The following is a 26,130-nucleotide window of genomic DNA, read 5'->3' as shown; positions in this document are numbered from 1 at the left end:
AAAGAGAAAACACCTGAGCAGGACATCTGAAGTTGATTTTTATGTGTGTGTCAGGTAACAGCCTGGGCCCGTCAGCACCAGCAGAGACTCTCCAGTGCTCTGAATGACCTGCTGGCCACACAGGACCTGCTTGAGAAACTGCTGAACTGGCTCCAGTGGGCCGAGACCACGCTTGGCGAGAAAGACAAGGAGCCCCTGCCTCAGGAGATAGAGGAGGTCAAAACACTCATAGCTGAGCACCAGGTAACATCAAAACCATCATGACCAGCCCTCCTTAATGTCCTTCCATTATTAAAGACAGGTTTTGTGTGTTATTCTTGTCTATCAGGCTTTCATGGAAGAGGTGACCAGAAAACAACCAGATGTTGACAAAATCACCAAAACTCACAAACGGAAAGCTGCAGCAGATCCTCCTGTCCAATCTCAAATCCCTGTTTTGGAGAAAGGACGAGCGGCCAGTGAGTAGCAGAATCCAAACTTTTATTTTTTAAGTGTGTTCCTGTGTCTTTGTAGTCCACAGCAAATGTTCACGGTGATGTGATCTTTGATTTAAGAGCGAGTGATCCATTTTTGCTCCTTAGGAAAGAGATCCCCTACACAATCCATGTACGCCACAGCATCTCAGGTGCAGATCGACACCAAGAACCCCAGAGTGAATCTGCTGGTCAGTAAATGGCAGCAGGTGTGGCTGTTGGCTCTGGACAGACGGAGGAAACTCAACGATGCTCTGGACAGGCTGGAGGAGGTTAGTCACACATGCACGCTTGACTTCACATCACTGTTATATTCACATTATTTGCTCTGAAAGTCACTTATCTGCACTCAGCTGAAAGAGTTTGCCAACTTTGACTTTGACGTATGGAGGAAACGCTACATGCGCTGGATGAACCACAAGAAGTCACGTGTCATGGATTTCTTCCGTCGCATTGATAAAGACCAGGACGGCAAAGTCACAAGGCAGGAATTCATCGACGGCATCTTATCCTCGAGTAAGAAACGATTTTGTGAAGTTTTGTGAACTAGTATGAGCTGGACAAATCAACAGGCTTTACCCCGAACTCTTCTTTGCTCCTGCAGAATTCCCCACAAGTCGTCTGGAGATGAGTGCTGTGGCGGACATTTTTGACCGGGACGGTGACGGATACATTGACTACTATGAGTTTGTGGCCGCTCTGCATCCCAACAAAGACGCGTACAAACCATTAACTGATGCTGATAAAATTGAAGATGAGGTAAACCTGGATTGGTTTTTGCTGCTCTGGAAAGTCACGTATATTAACTGAAAGTGTTTACTGATCGTTTCTTTTCGATTTATGACTTCATGTGTGTAGGTGACCCGCCAAGTTGCAAAGTGCAAGTGTCCGAAACGGTTCCAAGTAGAGCAAATTGGCGCCAACAAATACCGGGTAGGTGACTGCATATATAATGCTTTCTAGATGAGTCAAGAAATGTGTATTTATGGAAGTTGATTCAGGAACATGAGGCCAACGTTTACAAGTTTATCTGCCCATCAAGTCATGAGAGAAATAATGGTAGATGAGTTTGGCTTGATGTCCTTGAAGGAGGAATTGGATTCCAAGATTAACACCTCCCCCCCAACCAGTTTATGACACAATTATGCAGTTTTATCCTAGAAAATGTTATCCTCACCAAACCAGCTGTCCTTTTTATTATTATATTACTGTAAAAAGTACTCCTCAATAATTTCATACTTTATATACTTTTAAAAGAATTCGCATTTGAAAATATTGATCTAGTCCAAACAACATAATTGATGAAAAAATAAACCTATTTCCTGTATGAAAGCCAACGTGAAGAATGTTTTGAGAACACAATGGTAACATTTAGTGTGGAAACTTGGCTGTGTCCCACATGTTCCCCTGTTAAACTGCTTCTCTAGACAGACCTCTTGCCCCAACACCACAGTTGCCAGAGAGAATGACTTCAGTAGATTTTTACACACCATTAAATTTTCAATCTCTCTCAATAAGAGAATATGAGAGACTGTCAGACTCTCAGGATTGAGGTCTTGCTTTTTTCTCCTGTCTCTCCAACACACCTATTAAACACATCTCATAAAGTTTCTTCTCCCTGTCATTTCTATTCCCGAGAATACTGGAACTGATCATAAATACTGAGCTCTTATGACTGACTGGAGGTCATTATACTATACACAAGTTTAATAAAACTGTATTTTCTGTAGATTTTATTTTCTGCTAAATGAAGGTTGAGCGATTGAACTGATTTTTTTTACTGTTTTTCTTTGCACTGCTCCTCTCCACATCAGTTCTACCTTGGAAACCAGGTACACATGCATAAAGCATTCTCCAGTGTTTGCTCTGCTGCCCTTGTGTTATTTTTTTCCAGCTTCTCTGTCTGTGCTTTTTCATATTTAAACTCAGAAGCGGATAAGCGTATTTAAACTAGTGCCAGCAGTTTGTACTGTCTGTGCATTTAGTCAAACTGCTGAGGGAAAGAATCCAAATAGGTGTCTTATAAAAATATCCTTAATGTTCATGTTATTGTAAATATCACCCAGAAAAGTTATTGCTACATTTATTGAAGTCTGAGTTAGTTAAGCAGAAAACATTTTTTAATGAAGTCAACATGAAGCGAAAGTGAATCTATTTACTTTATCAATACACTTTCTTAGTCTTAAACCCTTACACCAAGGACGATAACTATAAAGATATTCAAAATTCTACATTTAAGAGAATAGTCCACACCACAACTGTAACAATAGTGATACAAAGTAAAGAAATTGTTGGGATCACTTTGAGAGTGTTTTTTTAGTTGATGAATGGTCACACAATCAAAATCTGTTTAAAGGCATACTTCACCCAAAAATGAAAATTCTGTCATCATTCACTCACCTTCGAGTTGTTCCAAATCTGTATAAATGTCTTTGTTCTGATGAACACAGAGAAAGATATTTGGAAGAATGCTTTTAACCAGACAGATCTCACCCCCCATTGACTCCCATAGTAGGAAAAATAACCTGTCTGGTTATAAGCATTCTTCCAAATATCTTTATCTGTGTTCATCAGAACCACTCGAAGGTGAGTAAATGATGACAGAATTTTCATTTTTGGGCGAAGTATCCCTTTAACAGGGTTTAAACAATTGCAGAAAAAAAACTAAACTTTGAAATATGTGACTTATAAAAAGCTCATGACAACTGAAATAATGGATGTGTTGTAAAATTGTAAGGTGCTCATTTCAAGTATTACTTAATATTTACCATTCTGAGGGAAAATGCATTCTGAACCGTGTTTCATGTTGACTTTAAAACACTTAAAGTGATAGTTCACCCCAAAAAAGTCATTATTTACTCACCCTCTCTAGAATTTTTGGGTGAACTATCCTTTTAACTTAGGTCATTTAAAGTAACCTCTATAGTCAACACATATATCTGCTTTTGAGTTAAAAGCACTTCTCCCGCAGGGCTGCGTTCTGCTCTTTTCTTTATTATTTGTGAGAGCTTTTGCCATATAACACATTGCGCTTGCTTTCTACTACCTCCCTAATGATTTTAGTTGTGCTTTACAGGACTCTCGCCCAACGTGAAACCTTTCCTTTTTTTAACCCTGTGTGTTGTGGCTGATGCCCAAACAAAGCAAAAGCTCAAATGTAAACTTTGAACTTAAAAATGCATGGATTCCGTTCCTTTCATAAATCACATGAAATCATGAGCTACTGTACATGCTTTCTCAGAGATTTGTGTTTCTGGGAGATGAGTGATAACTGTTAGCCGGTGAAGGGCTTTTATCGGGGAGGTCATGTTTGTCTTGTATTCAATACATTTTATGCTCTTGTACATCATCTGAAACGATTCTTTTGACAGTTGGGTCTCGTTCACTGCTTACATGACCCCTTAATCGCCGATGAGACTATAACAAACAGGGACAGTCCAAATCTAACCCCCCATCTTCACGTTGCCGTTTTGGAAAGCTGTATCCTGGTAAATGGTTAATTCTTAAAGCCGTTTGTTGTGACTTTCTTGACTTTTTCTCTTGATCATGCTTCAAAATTCATCTGCTCCTTCCCCAATCACCAAATTCACCAGTGCTATTGATTCATTCTGTAAAGAATTAAGCTCATCACTTAAAGGAATGAAGGGCTTGTAGGCCGGAGAGATGCTCGCTGGGGTGTTCATCAGTGTGTTGGTTGTGTGCAGATTTTGGTCATATTGGTCTTATCGTGTGTTGTTGGAGTGTAGCATTGGTTCTTCATCAAGTGTCAATACACTCATCCTCTATGAGAATGGTAGTTTGTTGTTTCAGACGGTTCAAGTTCTGTATGTGTGGTTGTTTTGTGAAGAGTTCTCATATGCTTTGTTTCTCTTTTGTTTTTGAACAGAAAGCATGAGGCCATCATTTTTTGTCTTTGACTTGGCCAAATCCAACTGGGCAAAAATCATTTGGATCCAAATGATTTGGCTGGCTCTTTAATTTAGCTCCTATCTTTGGCATGTAGGAATGACGCCAGTGCCCATATTTGTATGAAAACAGTGTTGTGCAGTGAGGGGGCTAGAGTACACTTGTAGCGCACCCTAGTGGCCGAACTGATCAAAACACTGTCCACTTTTACTTCCACAGTAACACTAATGTACTTTTGACAAATGTGACTTTGGATAACAAAACCAGTCTTAAAAATTGAGATTTAAACGTCACCTGAAATTTTGTTGTGATCAGATAATATCTGGTGGAGATACAACTGTTTAAAACTCTGGAATCTGAGGGTGCAAAAATATGCTTTTGAAGTTGTTAATCAGAAGCGTTGTAGCAGGCCATCCACTCACAAAAATAAAATCTTTATATATTTACGGTAGGAAATTTACCAAATTTCCTAATGTAACATGATTTTTATTCTAATGATTTTGGGCATAAATGAAAAATCTATCCTTTTGACCCATACAATGTATTTTTGGCTATAACTAGAAAGGTTCCCTTGCTACTGGTTTTGTGATCCAGGGTCACACATACTGTATGTACACTCATATGACATCACCATGGTTCCAGGTCAGATTTGACCAAAAAAAAAGAAAGATCATTGTACATGTCAGCAAAACAAAAACTAGTGCACCTTTGAGAATATAACAATGAACCACACTTGAGATTTTCTCACAAGCAATCTTAAATGATCACAAAGCATCAGATGAAACCAGTTGGATTGACCATTCATTGTGTGTCGTCTGGAATGAAACGAATGTCAAAACCGGTTTTGTCCGGATGAAGCGGCTCAGCAGGGCAACAAGAGGAAACCAGACGCCAAATAAAACAGAAGCCGTATTAGATAAAAACTTGAGTCACTTCTTCAACCACAGATTTGACAACTAGCATTTGCATTTTAAAAGCAGCGCTGCATGGCTTTGGTTTTTGCTGTTGCTCTGCTGTTGCCTGTCAGCGATGCATGCGACCGTGTATCTGTGTGTTGAGAATAACCGTGTTGTCTGTTCACATCCAGTTTGGAGATTCCCAGCAGCTGCGGCTGGTGCGGATCCTGCGCAGTACAGTGATGGTGCGGGTGGGAGGCGGTTGGATGGCACTGGATGAGTTTCTGGTGAAGAATGACCCGTGCAGAGGTAACACCCACCCACTTTATCTTCTGTCCTATTTAACATGTCATGTTAGATCATGCTGTTGATTCACAGCAATCTAATTGCATTGAAATTGTGTTGAAAATGTTCAACTTTATTTCTTTTATTCGTTTTCTGTCATTTTTTGGCTCCTCCAAGCAATCATGTCACAGACGCTATGGCTCTTTTCAAAAACCTAATGTCTTAACTACTTAGGTAGCATTCGAAAGCATTACCTGACTTAAAAGGATATCTTAGAGGGTAGACAACCATTATGCTGCCTTTTGAGGGTGTGTTTACAAGATAACCATGCAGTACAAATAGAAAAAAGCACATGGAGCAGTGTTACTCAAAAAAAAAATATATACTGTATATATATATATATATATTTATATATACATACACACCTGCACAGGTAAATATTATATATGGTCTATAAATATTATAGCTATGCACATGCATATCTGCTGGTAAATACAGCTTTGCTAAAGAAGTGTTCAAAACAGTATCGGATGTGGTCTGCCATTGGTGTTTTGTTTTTTTTGGAGTTTTTCAGAGACGATAATAAATAAAAAAGATTGTTTTTAAATCACCAAAATGTCACGTGAATGAGCAGCTAAAACGCATATAAAGTTTTCCATTTTTTGTTGAAAGTGTTGTCATGTAAACACCGCGTACAATGTGTCTTAACTTGAAATGCTTATAAATACTGAATATAATAAAGTCATGTAGGCCGTGTTCATTGTTGTAGCTGAATCTTTTCTTTCTGCACTCTGGCTGTTGTTTGTGAGATTCTTAAAGCTTGCTGGTCTTTTCCCATGAAGCTTCTCTTTCAGAACGTCCCTTTTCCTGCTTCTTTGTTTGTGAACCCAATTATTGTTTCTTCTAGTTCACCACCACGGGAGTAAAATGTTGCGCTCGGAATCAAATTCTTCAATTACTCAGTCTCCTATAGGTTGGCAACTCTCGCACTTTCTGTCCTTGCTCCATCCCAGTGGTATGTGTGCATCTGCGTGTGTGTGTGCGTGTGCATCCCTGCGTGCGTGTGTGTGTTGAATGGTATTCTCATTAACATTAATCTCATGCTTCCCTTCCCATCGTGTTAGCATGTGGTTCTGTCATGTGTCCACTTTCTGCATGTGCTTACTGTAGCTCTGTTGCAGTACTGTGAAACTCGCTCGACAATCTCACCTCTGCATCCCTGCAAGAGTCATTCAACATCAAACCAAATCGACCATAAGCAACACACAGTCAAACAGACACATGTATATCCAACTGTTCCTTGTGCTCAGTTGTTGTCTTTGAGACTTAAACAACTGAAAGCTGTGTTGCAGTTGTGTATGTTATTCTTCATTTACAGTATAAGCAGCATCTGTGCTTTTTATTTTATTTATGTCACAGTGATGTGAAATGCATGTCCGCTCCCTACATCATATCAGATCACAAAACTCATTTCAGAGAGTGCACACAACTCCACAACCTTTAAAGGAATATTCCAGGTTAAATGATTTAATGGTTAAACGTGAGCTCTATCAACAGCATTAAGGAAAATATCGAAATATGATCATTGTTAACTATAAAAAACAAAGTTTTATGTGCTTTAGTTGTTGAATTAACATTGTGAATCGAAATGGCAACCTTTTTTTTTTTTACAAAAACTAAATCAATAAAATCAAGAATAAAGCTCCACATTTCTACTTTTACCGTACCCCCCCCAAAACCTTGGCCACATATGCCTCCATTATAAGTTCATGTTTCTTGTAAGTCTTCCCAAACTGACAGACTGTGTTTACTGTAGTAAATCAAAAGCACTCCACAAATGCATTCGATAAGCTTAACTTCTATTAAACCTGGAATATTACTTAAAATCCAGATTCTGAGACGTAAAAACTGATAGCACTGTGTGTCCCCCTTTAGCCAAAGGAAGAACCAATGTGGAGCTTCGAGAGAAGTTTATTCTCCCAGAAGGCACCACGCAGGTGATGGCCAGCTTTCGCTACAGAGGTCGAAGGTCACGGCCTTCCTCCAGAGGAGTGTCACCTAACAGATCCAACTCCAGCCACAGCTGCGCCGCACAGCCCAACCCACCCGGAGCAAACACACCCAAGGTATTCTCACCTTACAGTTGGGTTAGTTCCCTATTTTTGGACATTTTGTGATTTTTATTTCATAAATCATCAGTTTCTCATATTGTCTGTCTTTGGTCTGTTGCTGCCCTTCACATGTGGTTAATCCACCACTATTTCTCACAGACTGCCCAACATTTAACTCGCAATTACGATAAACCCTGGCTGACAAACAGCAAATCAGCTTCTCCTCTTAAATCATCTGACTCCTTTGACAGCCAAGGGTCATCCAATGAGGTAATGGTGCTGCGGAAATGAGTGATGCGTCCCGATCTAATCTCCGTCTCTGTCCCTGATCTGTGTTTCTGACTCATCTGACTCTCCCTCCTCCTGGGTGGATTTGGGATTAAGTTCAAAATCGTCATGCATGAAAGTGCCGCTGATGTGTTGCTGTTGTGTTATTGAGACGGATGTGTTTGCTGTTCAGCTGATTTGTGATTTCCTCTGCTGCAAAGGGAAACTGGGTTGTCTCTAAAAATCACTCACTCTCCTGGGGCCTCATTTATAAAATGTTGCGTAGAAACCGTCCTAAATTTGATTTTACGATCATTTCGCAAAGTGCGTACGTGTGATTCACAGAAAACTTGTGTACGCCTCTCTTATCAGATGTGAAATCTATAAATCGCAAATGATCGTGAAATTGCGCGCAGTTGAACAGTTTCAGATCTCCACCTTGTAACCATATCTAACTAATGTCATTGATATATGAAAGAGTGCCTGTCAACGTCAAGTCAGCAAAAGTGCGTACGTCTGCTCAGACCCTGACGTGGCGCTAAGCACTTTTCCACATCAAAATATGAACGTTGCCATGGATTTTTGCATACGCACACTTTACGATCACATCTGTGCGTACGCACTTTATAAATGAGGCCCCTGCATTCCTTAATCTTCACTAACTGCAAAATGACGTTTTGGATGGCGTCTTGGACAAGTTGTTCATTCTCTTCTGCTCTTGCTTTAATCTTTAAGCTTTTTGACTATTTCTCATCTCACATGTTCTGACAACATACAGTGCAAAGTTTGGAAGTGACAACTGCATTTAAATGTAGAAATGAACGTGTGTGTGTATGTAAGTGATAACCATAGCAATGCTTTGTTTTAGGGCTGTAAACATAAAACATTAGCCCCTTTCACACATGCAACCTGTTAAATCACAGTAAAAGTCCTGTAAACCTACCAAATCAGCTACTCATACATACAGCTGCTTTCTGTCTGTTAACATTTTGCTACCATTCACTCGTCACGTCACATGACATGTGTTTTTAAAACATGACGGAGGAGGTGTGCATGATGTATTTTTGGTATTTAGTTTTAAATTCATTAGAGCTTTTTTTAAAGCATTTTAACAAAACACAAGCATTAAAGCAGTAATTTCATTTCAACACTACAACGTCTTATTGTAGAAAATCGCCAGGATTGATTAAGCGGTATTTTGAAAACAGATGTTGTTCAAACCCTTAAAGTGCCCGTGAACCGGAAGTTGCGATTGTTTTTACTTCCATATTTTGACGCATTTCCGAGTGAAATGGAATTTTGAATGAGAAAAACAGTGGGCGTGGCTTTCGTCTTTCTCTGCGATTTGATTGGACGTATAAAAACAGCAGTTGCATTTGGAAATGGAACTGGCAGCAGACTGACAGTTGAAGGGGAGGAGTTAACGGATGCTCCGCCCAAGCTGTGTAACATATGTCATTTAAGATGGATAGTCACTACAGGACGGAAGCACATTTTCAGATTTTAACTAAAGATTTTGATAGCACATGATTTGTAAAAAGAGAATGACCCACATTGATAAACTATTTACATTAAACGCTACAATATTTCATACAAAAAGGCATTGTCATTTTTAATTTCACTGGGACTTTAAAGGATATTTGCTGGTAAATGTACAGTAAGGGCACATGTGTGAAAGAGTGTTTAGTAGGGATGTAACAATATTATCGATATCGGATTATCGCAATAGAAAAATGGTCTCAATGCTATCGTGGTCACATGACTGTATGAAACGATAGGTCTTCCGGGCCTATCATAGAGAATGTTAGAAAAAAAATAGATGTTACCTTTGTCAAGGTCCATCTGGTGCAACTATTTTATTTTATTAAAGGGATTTTTAGGTCATTTGACCCATCTCATACTATAACTCATACCCCTAAACAACAGTTATGATTCGAGGATAAAGAAAAGAGGATGCTTATGGCACATTTCTAAGTCATCGTTTGTCATTTAAAATGTTGTAATAAACACCGTACCGCGGACGTTATACCGAGGTATTATCGTACAGTGAGATTTGGATATTGTTACATCCCTGGTGTTTAGCCATTTAGGCCTTATTTTAATGATGTATATCAAATAAACACATTTCACATACACATACATGCTTCAGTGCAGCTTCATTTCCATGATGCCAGAGCAGTAACCTACAAGCCATATCTGCTTCTTTAATATATAAATGAATGTGATGCCAGCTTTCATAGATCTGCTTTCTCATGGTGGTGTTCATTTTACAGAGCACTCCCATTCAGGGCAGTAAGCTTCGTCTTCCAGGATATTTATCAGGAAAAGGCTTTCAGTCTACAGAAGAGGGAACGTTGATCAATGCTGCAGTGATGAAGGCCAGAGGTCAAGCGATAGGTGAACCACACACACACACACACATACATTTACATAATTGTACTTTCAAAAGTTTTCTGTCACATGTGTCACTTGACTGAAATCTGAAGGCGTATACCTATGTTTACAATTTTTATGTAATAATATATATATATATTTTTTAATGAATGACTTTGACTGAATTATAAAGAGAAAGTAGCTAATAAGATGTCAGATTAGATGTGGATGACTTCAATACTGTTTGAAAAGTATCTCAGGGTGAGACGATGACAAGAAAACATGTCTGAAGTTTTTAGTCACAACAAAATTAGCCACTAACATCAGTGTTATTTCATAGTGTGTGTGTGTGCATTCGTGTGTGTGTCTATGTCTATGTGTGTTAGTACGTGTGGATATTGTGTGTGTGGAGTGTTTTGTACGTGGGTATGACTGTCTTCTGTGTTTTCACCTTTTTCTTGTTTTTGCAGGTACAACTTTAATTGTTTTGCTTATAGTCAATATGTCTTATGTACAGCTGCTTTGTAACAATGAAAATTGTGAAAAACGCTATATTAATAAAGTTGACTTGAGTGTTTAAGTAAAGTCTGAGAAGGTGACTCTAAACTTTAGAATATATATTGTAAATTTAAAAGGTCATTTCCATGTATTTTGTCAGCTGACTCTATATTATCCCTTGCGTTTTATGTCCAGCTTTAGTCACAAGCTGTTACTGTAATGTCAGTATAATAACACTAAGCTGTAACTGCTGTAAACTCTCTCCTCAGGCTCTAGTAAGATTCCCAGCAGACCTGGCAGCAAAGCGGGAAGTCGAGGAAGCAGCCGGCGGGGCAGCGATGCCTCAGACTTTGATATTTCTGACATCCAGTCAGTCTGCTCGGATGTATTAGAGACGGTGACAGACTCGGGACGTCCGACACCCCGCTCAGCCTCACGACAGCATGGCGGCAAACCCACCAAAATCCCTACGCCCCAAAGGAGGAGCACCCCTACTAGCAAACTAGCCAATATATCCAAGAGATAGTCAACAGTCCAAGTCAACAGCCTCCGTTCCCCAAAAGCTGAGAGAGACTGGACAGATGTAGATCACACTAAAGACTAAAGTGTTACTTTAAAGCGTAGCGAGGTGTAAATTATTCTGTTGTGGAGGTGAAAAAGGAATATCATGTGGAGTGTGTGTGTGTGTGTGGTATGCAATTGGCCTTGTGTATTTGTCCTGTACTTTATGTGAATAATGTTGCATTGTTTTTTGTTTGATCTTTGAACAAGAAAAGACTGTACGTTGTTAGATAAACTAACACTTTTCCACATGTTTGCATTGAGGGAGAAACTGAATGTACAGTCATTTTCTTTGAGCTGACAAGCTTGTCGGCGATGATAATAATAATATGCCTCTGTATTCCGCACCACAGTTATTTATTCATCTATTTAAAGTGCAATGACAAGCTGCTGTTATGCATTAAGGGCAATACAATACTTTCACTGTAACCATATACACAGCTACTGTTCACATACTGCAGTTAACCCTGATCATGGCCTTTAAACTCACTAACATCCAGTACCTGCCTGCAGCGTTCCCAAATAATGTTTCTTTAGATCAAATCTCAGATCGTGTGCCACTTTACTGTGACTAAAAGACATTGAGACTTTATGATACAAAATACTCTGTTTGCCTGACTGATGCAGACTACTCGCAACCTTTTTGTAATAAATCTGCTTGCAGAAAGCCTCGTCTGTTTCTTCGGAATTATGCACGTTTATCATACATTTCTTGGGCCCACGATTTACAAGTCTTAAAGTGATAGTTCACCCAAAAATGAATATTCTGTCATCATTTACTCACCCTCTTGTCATTTCAAATCTTAATGACTTTCTTTCTTCCGCAGAACACAAAAGAAGATATTTGGAAGAAAGTTGGTAACCGAACAGCACAGTCTGTTGTATGGACACAAAACCAATGCAAGTGAATGGGGGCCAGTTAACAACATTCTTCAAAATATCTTCTTTTGTGTTCTGCAGAAGAAAGTCAAACAGGTTTGAAATGACAAGAGGGTGATTAAATGATGACAGAATTTTTATTTTCACTTGAAGTCGTAAATAAAATGTTTTACAGGAAGAAAGCACTGTGTCAGGTTTCTGTGTCAGGATACAGTTATGTGTAAAGAGCCCAGATGGTCTTTAATGTTATCTGGATTAATGTTAGTGTGTCACAGAATGAGGCTCAGTGTTATCCGATTTGCGGTCAGTGATGCTAATCCTCAGCAAAATTGCACACAAACATACAACAGGAAAATACATTTAATTTTGTTTTGACAGTAGCTAAACACCAGTAGTGTTCACCAGTAATCCTGTTGATAATCGTGCACCTTTGACAGATTCTGTGTGCTGCTGCACTGTAAAGAAGAAACTACAAAATGTATTTTATTTCCCAGCTCGTTTTCAGTTTCAAGTTATGACATACATTTTCCCTGTCAATTGTCATTTAGGCTTTATAACGGCACTGTTAGTCTTATTATAGGTGTCATAATTTAAAGACTCTTAGGCCATGCCCCATACAGAAGTTACATAGGTTGAAATATATTAATAATAAATATATTTTGTATATTTAAATGTAAAAAATAGATTTGATATGTATATGTAAATCTATTTTGCAATATATGTTGAAAATATATTTAAATATTCGATTTTGGTCACTTTCTTATATCTTTCACATATATTTAACGTGTAAATATACGTGTAATGGATATATTTACATCTATTTATTTCCTTTATATGTAAATAAGTTTACATGCACATCTATGTAAATATATTATTTTGCAATGTCCATAAATTAATCTTTAATATTTGTTAACATATTAGTTTTTTTCTGCTATATTTAAATCCATTTTAAACATATATTCAATTAATGCTCATTTAGTATATTTCACATATAAAGAAACATTATATACACATTTATTTAGACTTTATTAAAAAACACTCCTAACATTTCATTTTACATACATTTATAATCTGACACTCCCTCAATAAATCAAGCACTCGGATAACATTAAAAAATTGCATCTTCCAGATTATGCAATGCAAAAACAAAGTACAGAGTGTATAACGTTTAATGCACATTGACTTTACACAAACAACATTAATCAAGCCAACAACAAATAATAGACTTTTTGTGACATATTCACAAAACATTTTATCTTAGCACTAGGAGTTCTCCTAAATAGCAGTAAACGTTTTTAGTGTTTTCTCTTAAAACCTATTCACAAAGCTGCCGAGAGAAAGGGCAGGGTTAACCTTATAGAGTTATGTTCAACCTATGCTGGGTTATTTTAACCCATTGTAGGGTCAAATATAAACCATTTTGAAAATAACCCAGCATTTTTTAGTGTATGCAAATTTTTTAATTAAACAAGTACATGTTCAGTAAATTGCCAGCCTCACATGTAACTAATTTTAGCACTAAAGCACTTGTGAAATACTAATAAAGTAAATATTTACGAGTCCTAAAATTACCTGACACGGTCATTATTTTTAAGAATTTTTCCAAAATCTGCAAGTTAGGAGCTACATTTAGCCTAAAGATACTACCAAAGCTTAAAGGGATAGTTCACCTAAAGATAAAAATTCTGTCATCATGTATTCACCCTCTTGTCATTTCAAACCTGCATGACCTTCTTTCTTCTGCAGAACACAAAAGAGGATTTTTTGAAAAATGTTGTTACCTGGAGCCCATTCACTTGTATTTGTTTTGTGTCCATACAATAGAAGTGAATGGGGTCCAGTGCTGTTCGGTTATCAACTTATAATATATATGATATCTTCTTTTGTGCTCTGCGGAAGAAAGAAAGTCATACAGGTTTGGTGAGTAAATGATGAAAGAATTTCATTTTGGGGTGAACTGTCCCTTTAAAGCGGCAACGAGTAACTTTTGCTTACTGTTGCCCCACGTGGTTGTTTAGCGGAATTGTCTGTATGCAGTGTCGTAAAAACTATCGCAAAGATTTCCCGCTGGCAGCTCAATACACGTGAGTTTGTTTACTAAGCCGACGGACCCAGATACGTCATTCAAATTATGTCCACCGATCAGGTAAAGTAGTCCGTGTTACTATGTTCTTCTATACTACAACCTCAAAGTAGACTCGGGGGTAGCAGCTGATTGTTAGAAGTTAGCACAGAGCGTGCTAGCTACATGGAACATTTGTATTTACCCGAAACAACGCATGGACTTGAATGTGTTTTGTAACCTATAGTACTTTTCTTTTGTTATTATATCGGAAGTCACTAAACACAATCGCGACCAGGCATTGTGTTTTGTGTAATATATGTAATAACTACAGTCAACTCGGTATGAAAACAGAGCATAGTGTAGTACCTCTGAAAAGGAGGATTTCAATAATAAGTACAGTGCACGATGCTCTTCACTCACATTGTTTACTACGAATCCAGTTTTGATAACAAATCAACAGTTTTACAGTAATAAATGCATCAGTTTACATATTTAAATGGAGAAAATGAATTCAAACAATAAATCAGCACTTTTTAAGCACAACCGTACTGTAAATGCATTAAATGCCAGTGTCAGTTTAGATCACAAATAACATTTCATTCAATTCTCAACTCTACTCAACTTTATTTATATAGCGCTTTTACAATTTTCATTGTTACAAAGCAGCTGCACATGAGACACATTGACTACAAGCAAAACAATCAAAGTTGTACCTGCAAAAACAAGAAAAAAAATTAACTAACTAAATAATCAATTAACATTGACATGTATTTTTCCCAGTACCTGTCCTCTCACACTTCACAAAATGCATAGAAATGCACCGGAGGTAGCATGTGGGCTATACTACTACATTCAAATTCCAGATTACCCACAAGTTTGCAACTTTTACAGCATCCAATAATAAATCACACATTCAGCTGTTATCATCCGTAGAAGGACACTTAACAGCATAAGACACAACTGGTGAACATTTACCCCTTACATGTGTTATATACAGTGTGCAAGGAAACCCACGTGGTAGCATTAACCGATTGCCAAATCTGCTAGGGTACATTTCACTAAAACACTCTAAACTATACAATCAACTCGCAACATTCAATGAACTTTAAATCGACTGACTCATGTGGTCCTAACATTTAATTATTCACATACATATGCGTGTTACAATGTGCACAATTTCTATGTGCTAATGCTAGCGGATAGCTTTACAATATAAAACGGTTAAACCTAACATTTCTAAACAGCATTTAGTGGAATACATTTCGAAGCAGCATTGAACATTTGTGTGCAAAGGTGCGTTTAAAATACCTGAAAAGGAGGATTTCAATAATAAGTACAGTGCACGATGCTCTTCACTCACATTGTTTACTACGAATGAAGCGCATCGCGAGAACTCCCACCTACTAGAAGACGCACGCCTCACGCAACCAATAAGCTGCAACTATCTTACCCATAGTAACATTTTCATAAACAGAAACATTTCAGTGCTATATATATATATAACATGGGAAAGTACAAAAAAAATACTAACAACTGATATATACAGTATATATAATACTTTTCACAGTATCATTCCCAGCATATTACAATAGCATGTACATATACATAACGACAACATTAGCCTAATCAACGACTGAACTGTTCAACATGCACGTGGTTTACTGGTCTGAACAAAATAATCTGCTACTTTTTACTACAACACGTTTAGTGTGGTTGTTTAGTCTTTATTTACAAGCACAACACACATTCATGACGAGACACGACAACATGCTAGCTATCAACACCGGCAACCATATATTATCTCTCAGCTACCATACGCTTATAAAGTGCGAACTGGTGTTGCGCCAATGACACAGACTAATAACAAATACATTCAAAAGTACAGGACAGTAACAAAAAATGTACAAATAACACTTACAAATCCAGGAGCCGGACCGCTAGGTCTGCATCCGTTTTGCAACCCGTTGCCTCTTGCTACTCCACCGAGTGTAAGCCCGTCCGATATTGATTCGTGACCGGCCTCGTGTCCGATCACTCTCTCACTTTCTTTTCTTTGCTACCTCCGACAAAACCCTCTTTGGTTTTTTGGCTGGCTCTGCCATGGTGATGTTTTGGATAGTTTCGTCTTACTGTTAGCTCTGCTGTTGGCCAACTTCTCCCAGGCTACGACTAAAACGTGACGTATGCCGTAAAGCAGGGGATAGGCGGGGCTTGTACCGGCCCGAACACCAAAGTTACAAGTGTAATTTCAGCCGATAGGAGGCTGCTTAGGTAGTAACGGCAGTAAAATTCGTCCAGTTAAAAGTTGTCCTACCACTAAAATAATTTTAGAGACATTATTTTAAGGTCAAAAAGTTACCCTTGCCGCTTTAAATGTGAATGTGGAACAAGCTTATGTCTCCCTTCTCTTATTTTGGAACTTCAGTGCTGCCTCAGAATTCATGGTCTGGCCCAACTGTCCAACAGTTGCCTTCTTATGTGTCTGCAAAATAACATAGGAAAGAAGATAAAAACATTTGGATTAATCCCCATGGTTACTAAAGTGGTACTGACTTTGTGAATTAATTGACTTTGTAACTACAGTGCAGACAATTATTCCCTGTAATAGAAATTTAAGAAAGGAATAATTCATTACAGGCCTGTGGTTATGGGCTCACATCACAGTTACCATACACACTACAAGAAATGTTATATTTCAAGACATTTGTCAGGTTTTTATCCTTAAATGCTTTTGTGAGTAGGACTATGCGATGTGGTGATATGGAACTGTAATGCGGTTAACAAACATCTTGAAGTAACATCTGAACACTGTCTTGAGGTGTGGTAACTGTGGCATATATTAGCAGAATAATTGATTTGGTTCTGTCTCCAGTAATTCCTTTATAGCAAACTGACATAACACAGAGTCACTATAAAGTAATTTATAGAATGGACATTTTTACATTAATGTTGAATTAAAGCAGCTACATACCAATGCAACGTTAGACCGGCCAGCCACCTTGTGTTTCCTGGACACACTCTATGAAAGATATCATTGTTTTTATCAAAACAATCTTCAAAATAAAAATGAATAAAAAGTCGCAAATATTCTCTGTTTTTACAATGCTATGTTCACACTATCTTGCAAGAAATGAGAGCAAACATCTTAAAACTATTCAGTTTCAGTTTAGTGTATAGGCTTGTAATAGTTTCACCTCAGGACTGATGAGGGGGAAAAGCTAATCAGAGCCAGCGTCACACATCAATATGCCCATATATGGCAATATTTAATAGCCAATTTGCAGAAAGACCCATATATGCCAAACAACAATTAAAATTGCAATTAAAATTGCTGCTGTTCGTTTGACTGCAGTGCAGAAATACAGTCCAGCTGCTGTTTTGATCAAATGAAAATATTTTCACTAAATTAAAGTTGTAATATTGTAATATTTTTATTTTAAGATTTAGATTACCATATGGAGGTTTGTTATTCTTAGTAGAAACCACACACTGCAAAAAAATTCACTTAAATTTAATATTTGATAGATGACTTGAGACATGAAATATATTTTCACACATAAATAAACATATTTACCACTGATATTTATGATGCAATATTATATTACTTTATTGAACATTATAAATACATATTTGAAGAATTTAATCAATTAAATAAATTATAGACCTCAATAATAAATGAACACACTGTCTGTTGTCATACATCTGTGTTAGATTATATTGATTTGATATAAAATGTTTAACCTAATGTCAATAAAGTTTGAATTTAAACATTCCCTTAATAAATTGATAATAGCTAGAAACAGAAATGTCAAACAATTATTCTAGCCAAAAAGAACTAGTATCTAAATCCAAATAATTTATAGTGACCTACAGTTTCCAAAAATGGCAAGGTAAAATGGGATGCCTTGTGTGTGTTGTATATTGTCTGCCTGAGGAGAGAGAGGCTGCCAGTGATGGTTGTAGAGAAGGACTGATGGGGCAATAAGCTGTTTTTTTTATGACAATAAAACAGGCAGAGTTAGACATTTTTGTAGCTTTCATTTTTCATTTTCCTTCAGTTTAATAAAATTATTTTATTGTAGGTTGAAGCTGCTTGCTGGGAGAGAAAGCATTCTATTAAATAGTGTTGAAACAACAGGTCCTGTGTCACTGTCTTATGGCGTTTTTTCTTGCATCTTTTTCCAGTTGTTGGATTTTCAGGTTTAACTTTCAACTTTATTGCTTTTTCTTCATTTTTCATATCCAAAGCATCCCTTTTTGTGAGGAGGTACAGTCTTTGTCTTCTTTGCATTATTCTGTAGGAACAGAAAGAATTATTTGATGAGATCGTCTATCAACCTACAACGTAGGTTGTGGCTGTAGTTGTCATCAGGTGGATTGCCCATCTTCACAAGCATCTGGCTGAACTGGGAAGAGTGTCAGGCCAGAACCGAAGATTGGATGACGACCTCTGGTGCCCTCGGGATCCTAGGTTGTGACTGTACTGGATTGCCCATCATCACCAGCATCAAATATGGCAAAACGTTTTTACAAATGCATGATGTTAATGGGTCTGAACAACGTACTGTATCAGATTGTAGATAGTCATTTTATATAAACATGCTCACAGAGAGCATCTATCGCGATTGTTGATTATTCACCTCGATGTTGTAATCATGATTATTCCTTTTAATTAGCAGAATACATTAAAAATGTTTTGCTCATCATATACTGTAAGCTGTGCAGCCCAATACAGAACCTCCACGCACTGCTTCACTCCACAAGATTTAAATTTCATAATAAAGATGTATTTTCTATTCATTTCTATTGTTTCAATAGTAAAAATGTGTTGTTATTTAAGATAATTACTATTTTTATAATTAATATAAATATTTTTAATGAACAAAAATAAGAAAGGCAGGTCTCCCCCTCCTTGTGCACACCACTTTTGTTTTGATCTAACTATTTAACAGGAAAAAATGAACATAAAATTTAGGCGAGGATTTTATTGGATTCTGACCAATAAAAAGGCAAAACTACCCCTTAAATATATCAAAAAGAGTTGACACATCTGACAACGAGTTCAACTTTCATGAATTATGTGGTACTCTGTAAGTTTTTAACCTTAACCACAAGGAACAATGCCACTTCCAACAGACCATTTGCTTTAAACAGATCAGTAAACAGATCAGTTTAATGAAACACAACCATGCCATTGCCATAGGCTGAAGACCATTCAAATAGGCCACAGGCCTATTTTCTGTGTAAAAGCCAATGTGAAGAATGTTTTGAGAACACAATGGTAACATTTAGTGTGGAAACTTGGCCGTGTCTCACATGTTCCCCTGTTAAACTGCTTCTCTAGACAGACCTCTTGCCCCAACACCACAGTTGCCAGAGAGAATGACTTCAGTATATTTTTACACACCATTAGATGTTTCAAACTCTCTCAATAAGAGTATACAGTATGAAAAACTGTCAGACTCTCAGGAGTAAAGTCTCACTTTTTTCTCTTGTCTCTCCAACACACCTTTTAAACACATCTCATAAAGTTTCTTCTCCCTGTCATTTCTATTCCTGTACTTCATCTGAGAGAATACCGGAACTGATCATAAATACTGAGCTCTTATGACTGATTGTGTCATGGTTCTGCCCCATCTTGTCTTTTCTTGATCTAGTGGCAGAATCATGACAGAACCTCTTGTTTTATGTGGAGAGGCATTCTGGCCCTGTTGGCCTTTCATATGCTCTCTCCGGTTTCGGCTCTGTTCCCGCCCTCTCGTTACCTCGTTATTGCTTGTAATGATTTCATCCCCCACAGCTGTTCACTCTTGATTTGTCCCCTTATTTAATGCCCCTGTGTCTTCTGTCTTGTGCTGGATCATTGTCGTTTGTGTGGAGTGGTTTGCCATGTGTCGTTGTCACCTGCCGTGTCTTGAAGTGTATGTAAGTCTAGTTAATTGTAGTCATGTCTTATGTTTTATATATATCTAGTTAAGGTAGTGAGTCGATGTTCCTACCCTAGCTGTTATGTTTTGTTACCCCTGTATATGCATGCAGAAAAACAAATAAACAACACTCGTGTAGAACTCAGGTCTCACTTTATTATTCTCCAGTTGGCACGGGAGGATACAAGAAACCATCAATATAATCTACAACCCCCTCGTGGGTTTTTGTTTCTCGTTTGTTCTCGTAATAAAGTCCTTGTTACCCCTTACCCGCTGTCTGCGATTGGGTCCTTGTTCTCGTGTTCCGTCTCGCCCCATGACAGATTGTGTGCCACTCTATCCAAGAAAAGCAGGATAAACTACAGTTCCTTTTTCCAATTTTAGATTTGTAATAAACAATTCACAAAAAATTGTCAGATTTTGTTTTAAGACATTTTGATTTTTAACAGAAATTACACGCCCCTATTTTAGGTACCATAATATTCAAGTCAAGAGGATTGACAGGTTTTTTGATTATAGCTGCTTTATTTATGCAATATACATGAAAGCTTTCAGCATCATAGATAGTGTTTAATGTTATAGAAAACACCAAATCTACAACATACAACAATCTCATCTTCAAAGTATCATAACAGACTATGTCTGTCCCATTTACAGCTAATTTAATTGTTAATCAAATGAAAAGCATACACAATATGGATAAAGAATAAATACGGCTTGTTTTTCTATTAGATTCCATTCAACTAACACACTTTTTGCTAATGATATAATCACGGATCATCACCTAGATGTGCTCTGTTTGACAAAAACGTGGCTAAAACATGATTTTTTTACTTAAGTTACTGTTATAAACACGAGCCTCGTCTAAAAGGCAAAAGGGGAGTTGTTGCTACACTTTAAAGTAACATATTTAGTGTAACTCAAAGTCTTTTGAAGTAATGGTGCTTCATAGGACTTCACCTAGTGTAGTTGTAAATGATAAATTGTTTTTGAAATTTTTACTGGCTACCGTCTACAGGCCACTCTGTTGGAATTAAACAACCTCAGGATCCACTCACTATCGTGGTCATACTTAAGATTTAATACTATCACGTGGTATTAATGTGGATGGTGTTAAATTACTGCAGCAGAGCGAAGACATTTCCGATCATTATTTAGTTTCCTGTATCATACACCTACCTTTGGCTACAAAGTGAACCCCCTGTTATAAAAATGATTGAACCATAACTGCAGCTACTAAAGATTGCTTACAATACATGTCCCCACACCTGAGGAACCAGAACAGTTCATGATGTGTAACAGGATTAAATTAAATGATCTGACAGATACAGGCAGATATTGAGGAGATGGGGATGGAGGTGGGTTTTGAGTGCAGTATGATTAAGCAGCTGATAAGGAGCAACGAAAGGCAACTTAAATAGGATGCAGTCTAGTGTGTGTTGTATAACTATTGGTTAACGTTGATTAGCTGCACCTGATGTGATCGGCTGATGCAAGCTAGACTCAAGTGACCTGCCAGAACTTGATTTCTGTCAGGACCACTGTCGTCAAATATTTAAACAATAGCAATATTTAAGGTTGGGAGAATGAAACTGTTCTGGGCAAACTCTCCGCCCATCCATGCAGCCCTGCATGGACAGAGCGGGAGCGCAGCAATACATGTCCCCCAAAACAAAATTATTGCCACCAAAACAAAATAATTCCCACAACCAAATTAGCATGTCTAAACAGCACTAAGAACATGCCTAATTATGCAGACAACTAGGTAATAGCACCGGCGTTACATGAGCAAGTTGTTAGCAAACCGAACGGGTTAAACGAGCAGTAAAGCTGGCAGGGAAAGCGTACACCCTGCAACAAATAGCACCGGAGTTGCATGAGCAAATTGTTAATGAGCCGAATGGGTTAAACTAGCAGTAAAGATGGCAGGGGACACGTACACCCTAGTCTTGCGTAGTCAGACCTTTATACTCAAAGTCTGGGAACTTTGCCAGGAACTCTGGCCCCTTTCTTTGGCCAAGGCCCACCCAAGAGGACATACGACTTACAGGTAAAGCAACCAATCACATTTCGTTTTGTGCCGCATCATGTTTAGAGGTGTGGAAATATCCCGGCAGTAACAGACCGGTGTACATTCACGAACGTGTCAAAAGTTAACAGCAACAACAATGATTACGAGTTAAGCCGTGAACCTTGTATACTTTTAAGAATTAAGTGTTAAGTCAATTGTGATGAACTCTTATCGCAACCGTTGTAAACACGACAGCTTACTTCTTAGCTCAGATGGCTTCGTGTTGTTTCCAGGCACACCGATAACGAACGCAACATGCACGTCTCCCGGAAATCTTGTAAAATTCAACCAATCAGATGATGACTTCGAACGTGCTAAAGTGTTTCCAGAAAAGTGTGCCGTATGCATCTGATGTTTAGCCAATGGTTCGTGGGCATGAGGTCTGAGGTTGAGACTACATATACCCTGCCAAACGAGCCAAATGGTTTAAACTATCAGTAAAGCTGGCAGGGGAAGCATAAACCCTGCAACAAATAGCACTAGAGTTGCATGAGCAAATTGTTAACGAGACGAGTTGCATGAGTAATTGTTAATGAGACGAATGGGTTATACTAGCAGTTAAAGGGATACTTTACTAGCAAATCAAAATTTCCCCATGTTTTACTCACCCTCAAGGCATCCTAACTGAATATGGTTTTCTTCTTGAAGAATAATTCAGTCAGAGTTATAATAGCACACATCATTTTACTTCCAAGTGGTAGAATGGGATTGAATAGGTGCATCCATCGATCAAATAACTGCTCGACACGGCTCTGTGGTCTTAACAAAGGTCTTCTGAAGTGAATCGATGCGTTTGTTTAAGAAAGATATCCAGGTCCGCACAGAGCGAATATAGTGTGAATTGATCTGTTTATTTCAAAATTATTTTGCATATTGTAATATATGTTGATCTTATGTTTAACAGTCTTCTTCTCTGGATAATTTGGTGGGGTGGCGCCCCAGCGCCCCCTGTTAAACGGCCACTACTGCTCATGTGACCAGCCAGAACTGAAGCTACGCTTGATTTATCTGACTGTTTTCGATTTGTAGGTATCTCACCTATCACAAGTTCAGTACGGAGTTCCACAGGGCTCAGTGCTAGGCCCTCTGCTCTTCACGTTATACATGCTACCCCTACGAGCTATAATTAAAAGACATGGTGTTAGTTTTCACTGTTATGCTGATGACTTTCAGCTCTGTATCTCCTCAAGCCCCCAGGAAACACATCAATTCACCAATATGATGCAATGTATAATACATTGACCAAAATTATAAACGCAACACTTTTGTTTTTGCCCCAATTTTCATGAGATCTAAGACTTTTTCTATCTACACAAAAGGCCTATTTCTCTCAAATATTGTTCACAAATCTGTCTAAATCTGTGTTAGTGAGCACTTCTCCTTTGCCGAGATAATCCATCCACCTCACAGGTGTGGCATATCAAGATGCTGATTAGACAGCATGATTATTGCACAGGTGTGCCTTAGGCTGACCACAATAAAAGGCCACTCTAAAATGTGCAGTTTTATCACACAGCACAATGCCACAGATGTCGCAAGTTTTGAGGGAGCGTGCAATTGGCATGCTGTACCATAAGCCGTCTCCAAAGGCGTTTCAGAGAATTTGGCAGTACATCCAACCAACCTCACAACCGCAGACCACGGTAACCACACCAGCCCAGGACCTCCACATCCAGCAACCTCACCTCCAAGATCATCTGAGACCAGCCACCCAGACAGCTGCTGCAACAATCGGTTTGCATAACCAACAAATTTTTGCACAAACTGTTAGAAACCATCTCAGGGAAGCTCATCTGCATGCTCGTTTTCCTCATTGGGGTCTCGACCTGACTGCAGTTTGTCATCGTAACCGACTTGAGTGGGCAAATGCTCACATTCGACGGCGTCTGGCACTTTGGAGAGGTGTTCTCTTCACGGATGAATCCAGGTTTTCACTGTAAAGGGCAGACAGCATGTATGGAGTCGTGTGGGTGAGCGGTTTGCTGATGTCAACATTGTGGATCGAGTGGCCCATGGTGGCGGTGGGGTTATGGTATGGGCAGGCGTATGTTCTGGGCAACGAAAACAGGTACATTTTATTGATGGCATTTCAAATGCACAGAGATACCATGACGAGATCCTGAGGCCCATTTGTGAGAAACTCACGTTATCTACCACCGCTGGGGAAGCAGCACTAACACACATACATACACTTACACGCACCTACATACCTCATTCATTCTCCGCTTCCCTCCTTTTCACCGATTAACGTTGTTGGAAGTGTGGGTGCACATGCAACACCAATAGCACATGGACATATTCTCCCATCGCTCCACTTTCCCATTCCATAACGGTTCCCATACATTTTCATACATACCTTGCACTTTGTCTTTGTTTGTTACATGTTTTGTTAAGTCCGGTGAACCAATGGTATTACGGTAGGAAACGTTATCGGCCGACCCGAACGAACCGGCGGTAGCGCTTATGACGGCACTTCTGGGTCCCGCCAATGCAACGTGGCGGGAAGTGAGCGATACCATTGTATATTGTTAAGTGTTTGGGTGTTTGGTTAATATTTATATATGACGTTTATGTGTTATGTGTTTATGTTAAATGTACTATGTTAAGAGTGACATGTTACTTACCCGTAGACATGAGTGGTGTAAAATGTGACAGAAATGTATACTTACCTGTGTAATGGTAGGGCCCAAAAAAGGGGCGGGGTTTGGCCTTTTTAAGCCCAGGCGAAACTCCAAATCAGGGCTTGTTCACCAAGTCGATGCAAGAGTGCTACCGTGGTGCCTCACGCAATCTAAAAACCTGAGAATACAATCGTTTGTTTGATACATTATCGGTGAAGGATTATTTTTCTACTTTTGATTTTCTTTTCCTTTTATGATTTCATTTTATACTTTGATTTTATTGGTTACTGAGACACTGTACATATATACCTTCATTGTGGATTACTTTTTGGCACTGTAAATAAATACCACCTTGCACAGGAGTGCTTCTGCGAGTGTGCCATCATTTTTTTCATCCATATTGGACCCTTAATTCCTCCCGAAGACGAGCTGGTAGACTCGTTTTCATCACATTTGGTGGCAGCGGTGGGATGGAAACTCGCAAAACAGCGTCGAGAGGTCTGAAACCCCGGACGGGTTTACGATCCCAAATGAAGGCAGTGAAGAGGCCTGGAATTCGGAGGAGATTTCGAAGGGTGAGGAGGAAGCCGTAGGAGTCTCACACAAGCCGAATCCATCATCCAAGCCTGACGTGGAAGTTGGTGAGGGAATGATCTCCCTGATGCGTCGATTTCTCGACTCTCAAGAGCAGAGAGAGGAGCGGTATATGCTGGAGCTCCGAGGGCTTCGAGAGTCCATCTTGCAGTCGACTCGTCCTGGTGAGACCTCGCCTGATGGGGGCAGCATACGCATGGGGCTACTGACACCAGTACCAAGGGTATCCACAAGACATAGACCAACCTCCATCATGGAGTCCCCAAGTGTCATACCAGCGAAAGAGCCAATGCAGTGGGCTGGTCCGAAGTTGCCGAGTTTCCAACAAGGGGAGTATATCGAGAACTATCTTCGGCGGTTCGAGCATCTGGCAAAGACCTGGAAGTGGCCGAAGGAGGAATGGAGCTATCGTTTGGTGTCATTGTTAAGCGGGTGTCATGGCTCTGCTTCCTTAGTCATGTTTTTCTTGGTCCTGTAGCAGAGCCATGACAAAGTCTTTGGTTATGTGTGGAGAGAAACATATTATTGTCCATTTGACAATAGTGTACGTTCTCTCCAGTGTCTTGTCATTGACCCCATTCCTCTCGTTTCCTTGTTATCCTT

General features: G+C 38.8%; 1 protein-coding gene across 20 annotated transcripts in view; it reads left to right on the top strand.

Annotated features, from left to right (window-relative positions):
• dst (dystonin) overlaps nucleotides 1-12,037 on the top strand; it is a 204,890-nt gene extending 192,853 nt beyond the window's left edge. For 10 of the 20 annotated variants that reach the window (XM_057341524.1, XM_057341526.1, XM_057341531.1 and 7 more), the window contains 14 exons: nucleotides 55-243; nucleotides 329-458; nucleotides 582-745; nucleotides 827-989; nucleotides 1,078-1,232; nucleotides 1,332-1,406; nucleotides 2,288-2,305; nucleotides 3,845-3,961; nucleotides 5,467-5,584; nucleotides 6,468-6,575; nucleotides 7,496-7,686; nucleotides 7,831-7,941; nucleotides 10,212-10,335; nucleotides 11,079-12,037. In XM_057341524.1, coding sequence (XP_057197507.1) covers nucleotides 55-243; nucleotides 329-458; nucleotides 582-745; nucleotides 827-989; nucleotides 1,078-1,232; nucleotides 1,332-1,406; nucleotides 2,288-2,305; nucleotides 3,845-3,961; nucleotides 5,467-5,584; nucleotides 6,468-6,575; nucleotides 7,496-7,686; nucleotides 7,831-7,941; nucleotides 10,212-10,335; nucleotides 11,079-11,335 — 1,920 coding nt within the window. In that variant the 3' untranslated portion in view covers nucleotides 11,336-12,037. The remainder of the gene's footprint in view (nucleotides 1-54; nucleotides 244-328; nucleotides 459-581; nucleotides 746-826; nucleotides 990-1,077; nucleotides 1,233-1,331; nucleotides 1,407-2,287; nucleotides 2,306-3,844; nucleotides 3,962-5,466; nucleotides 5,585-6,467; nucleotides 6,576-7,495; nucleotides 7,687-7,830; nucleotides 7,942-10,211; nucleotides 10,336-11,078) is intronic. The other 10 variants (XM_057341537.1, XM_057341530.1, XM_057341544.1 and 7 more) reach the window with 7 other exon arrangements.
• Nucleotides 12,038-26,130: the final 14,093 nt, after the last annotated feature.

Source organism: Triplophysa rosa, linkage group LG9, assembly GCF_024868665.1.
Source record: "Triplophysa rosa linkage group LG9, Trosa_1v2, whole genome shotgun sequence".
NCBI lineage: Eukaryota > Metazoa > Chordata > Actinopteri > Cypriniformes > Nemacheilidae > Triplophysa > Triplophysa rosa.
This window is presented reverse-complemented; position numbering and strand designations above follow the sequence as displayed.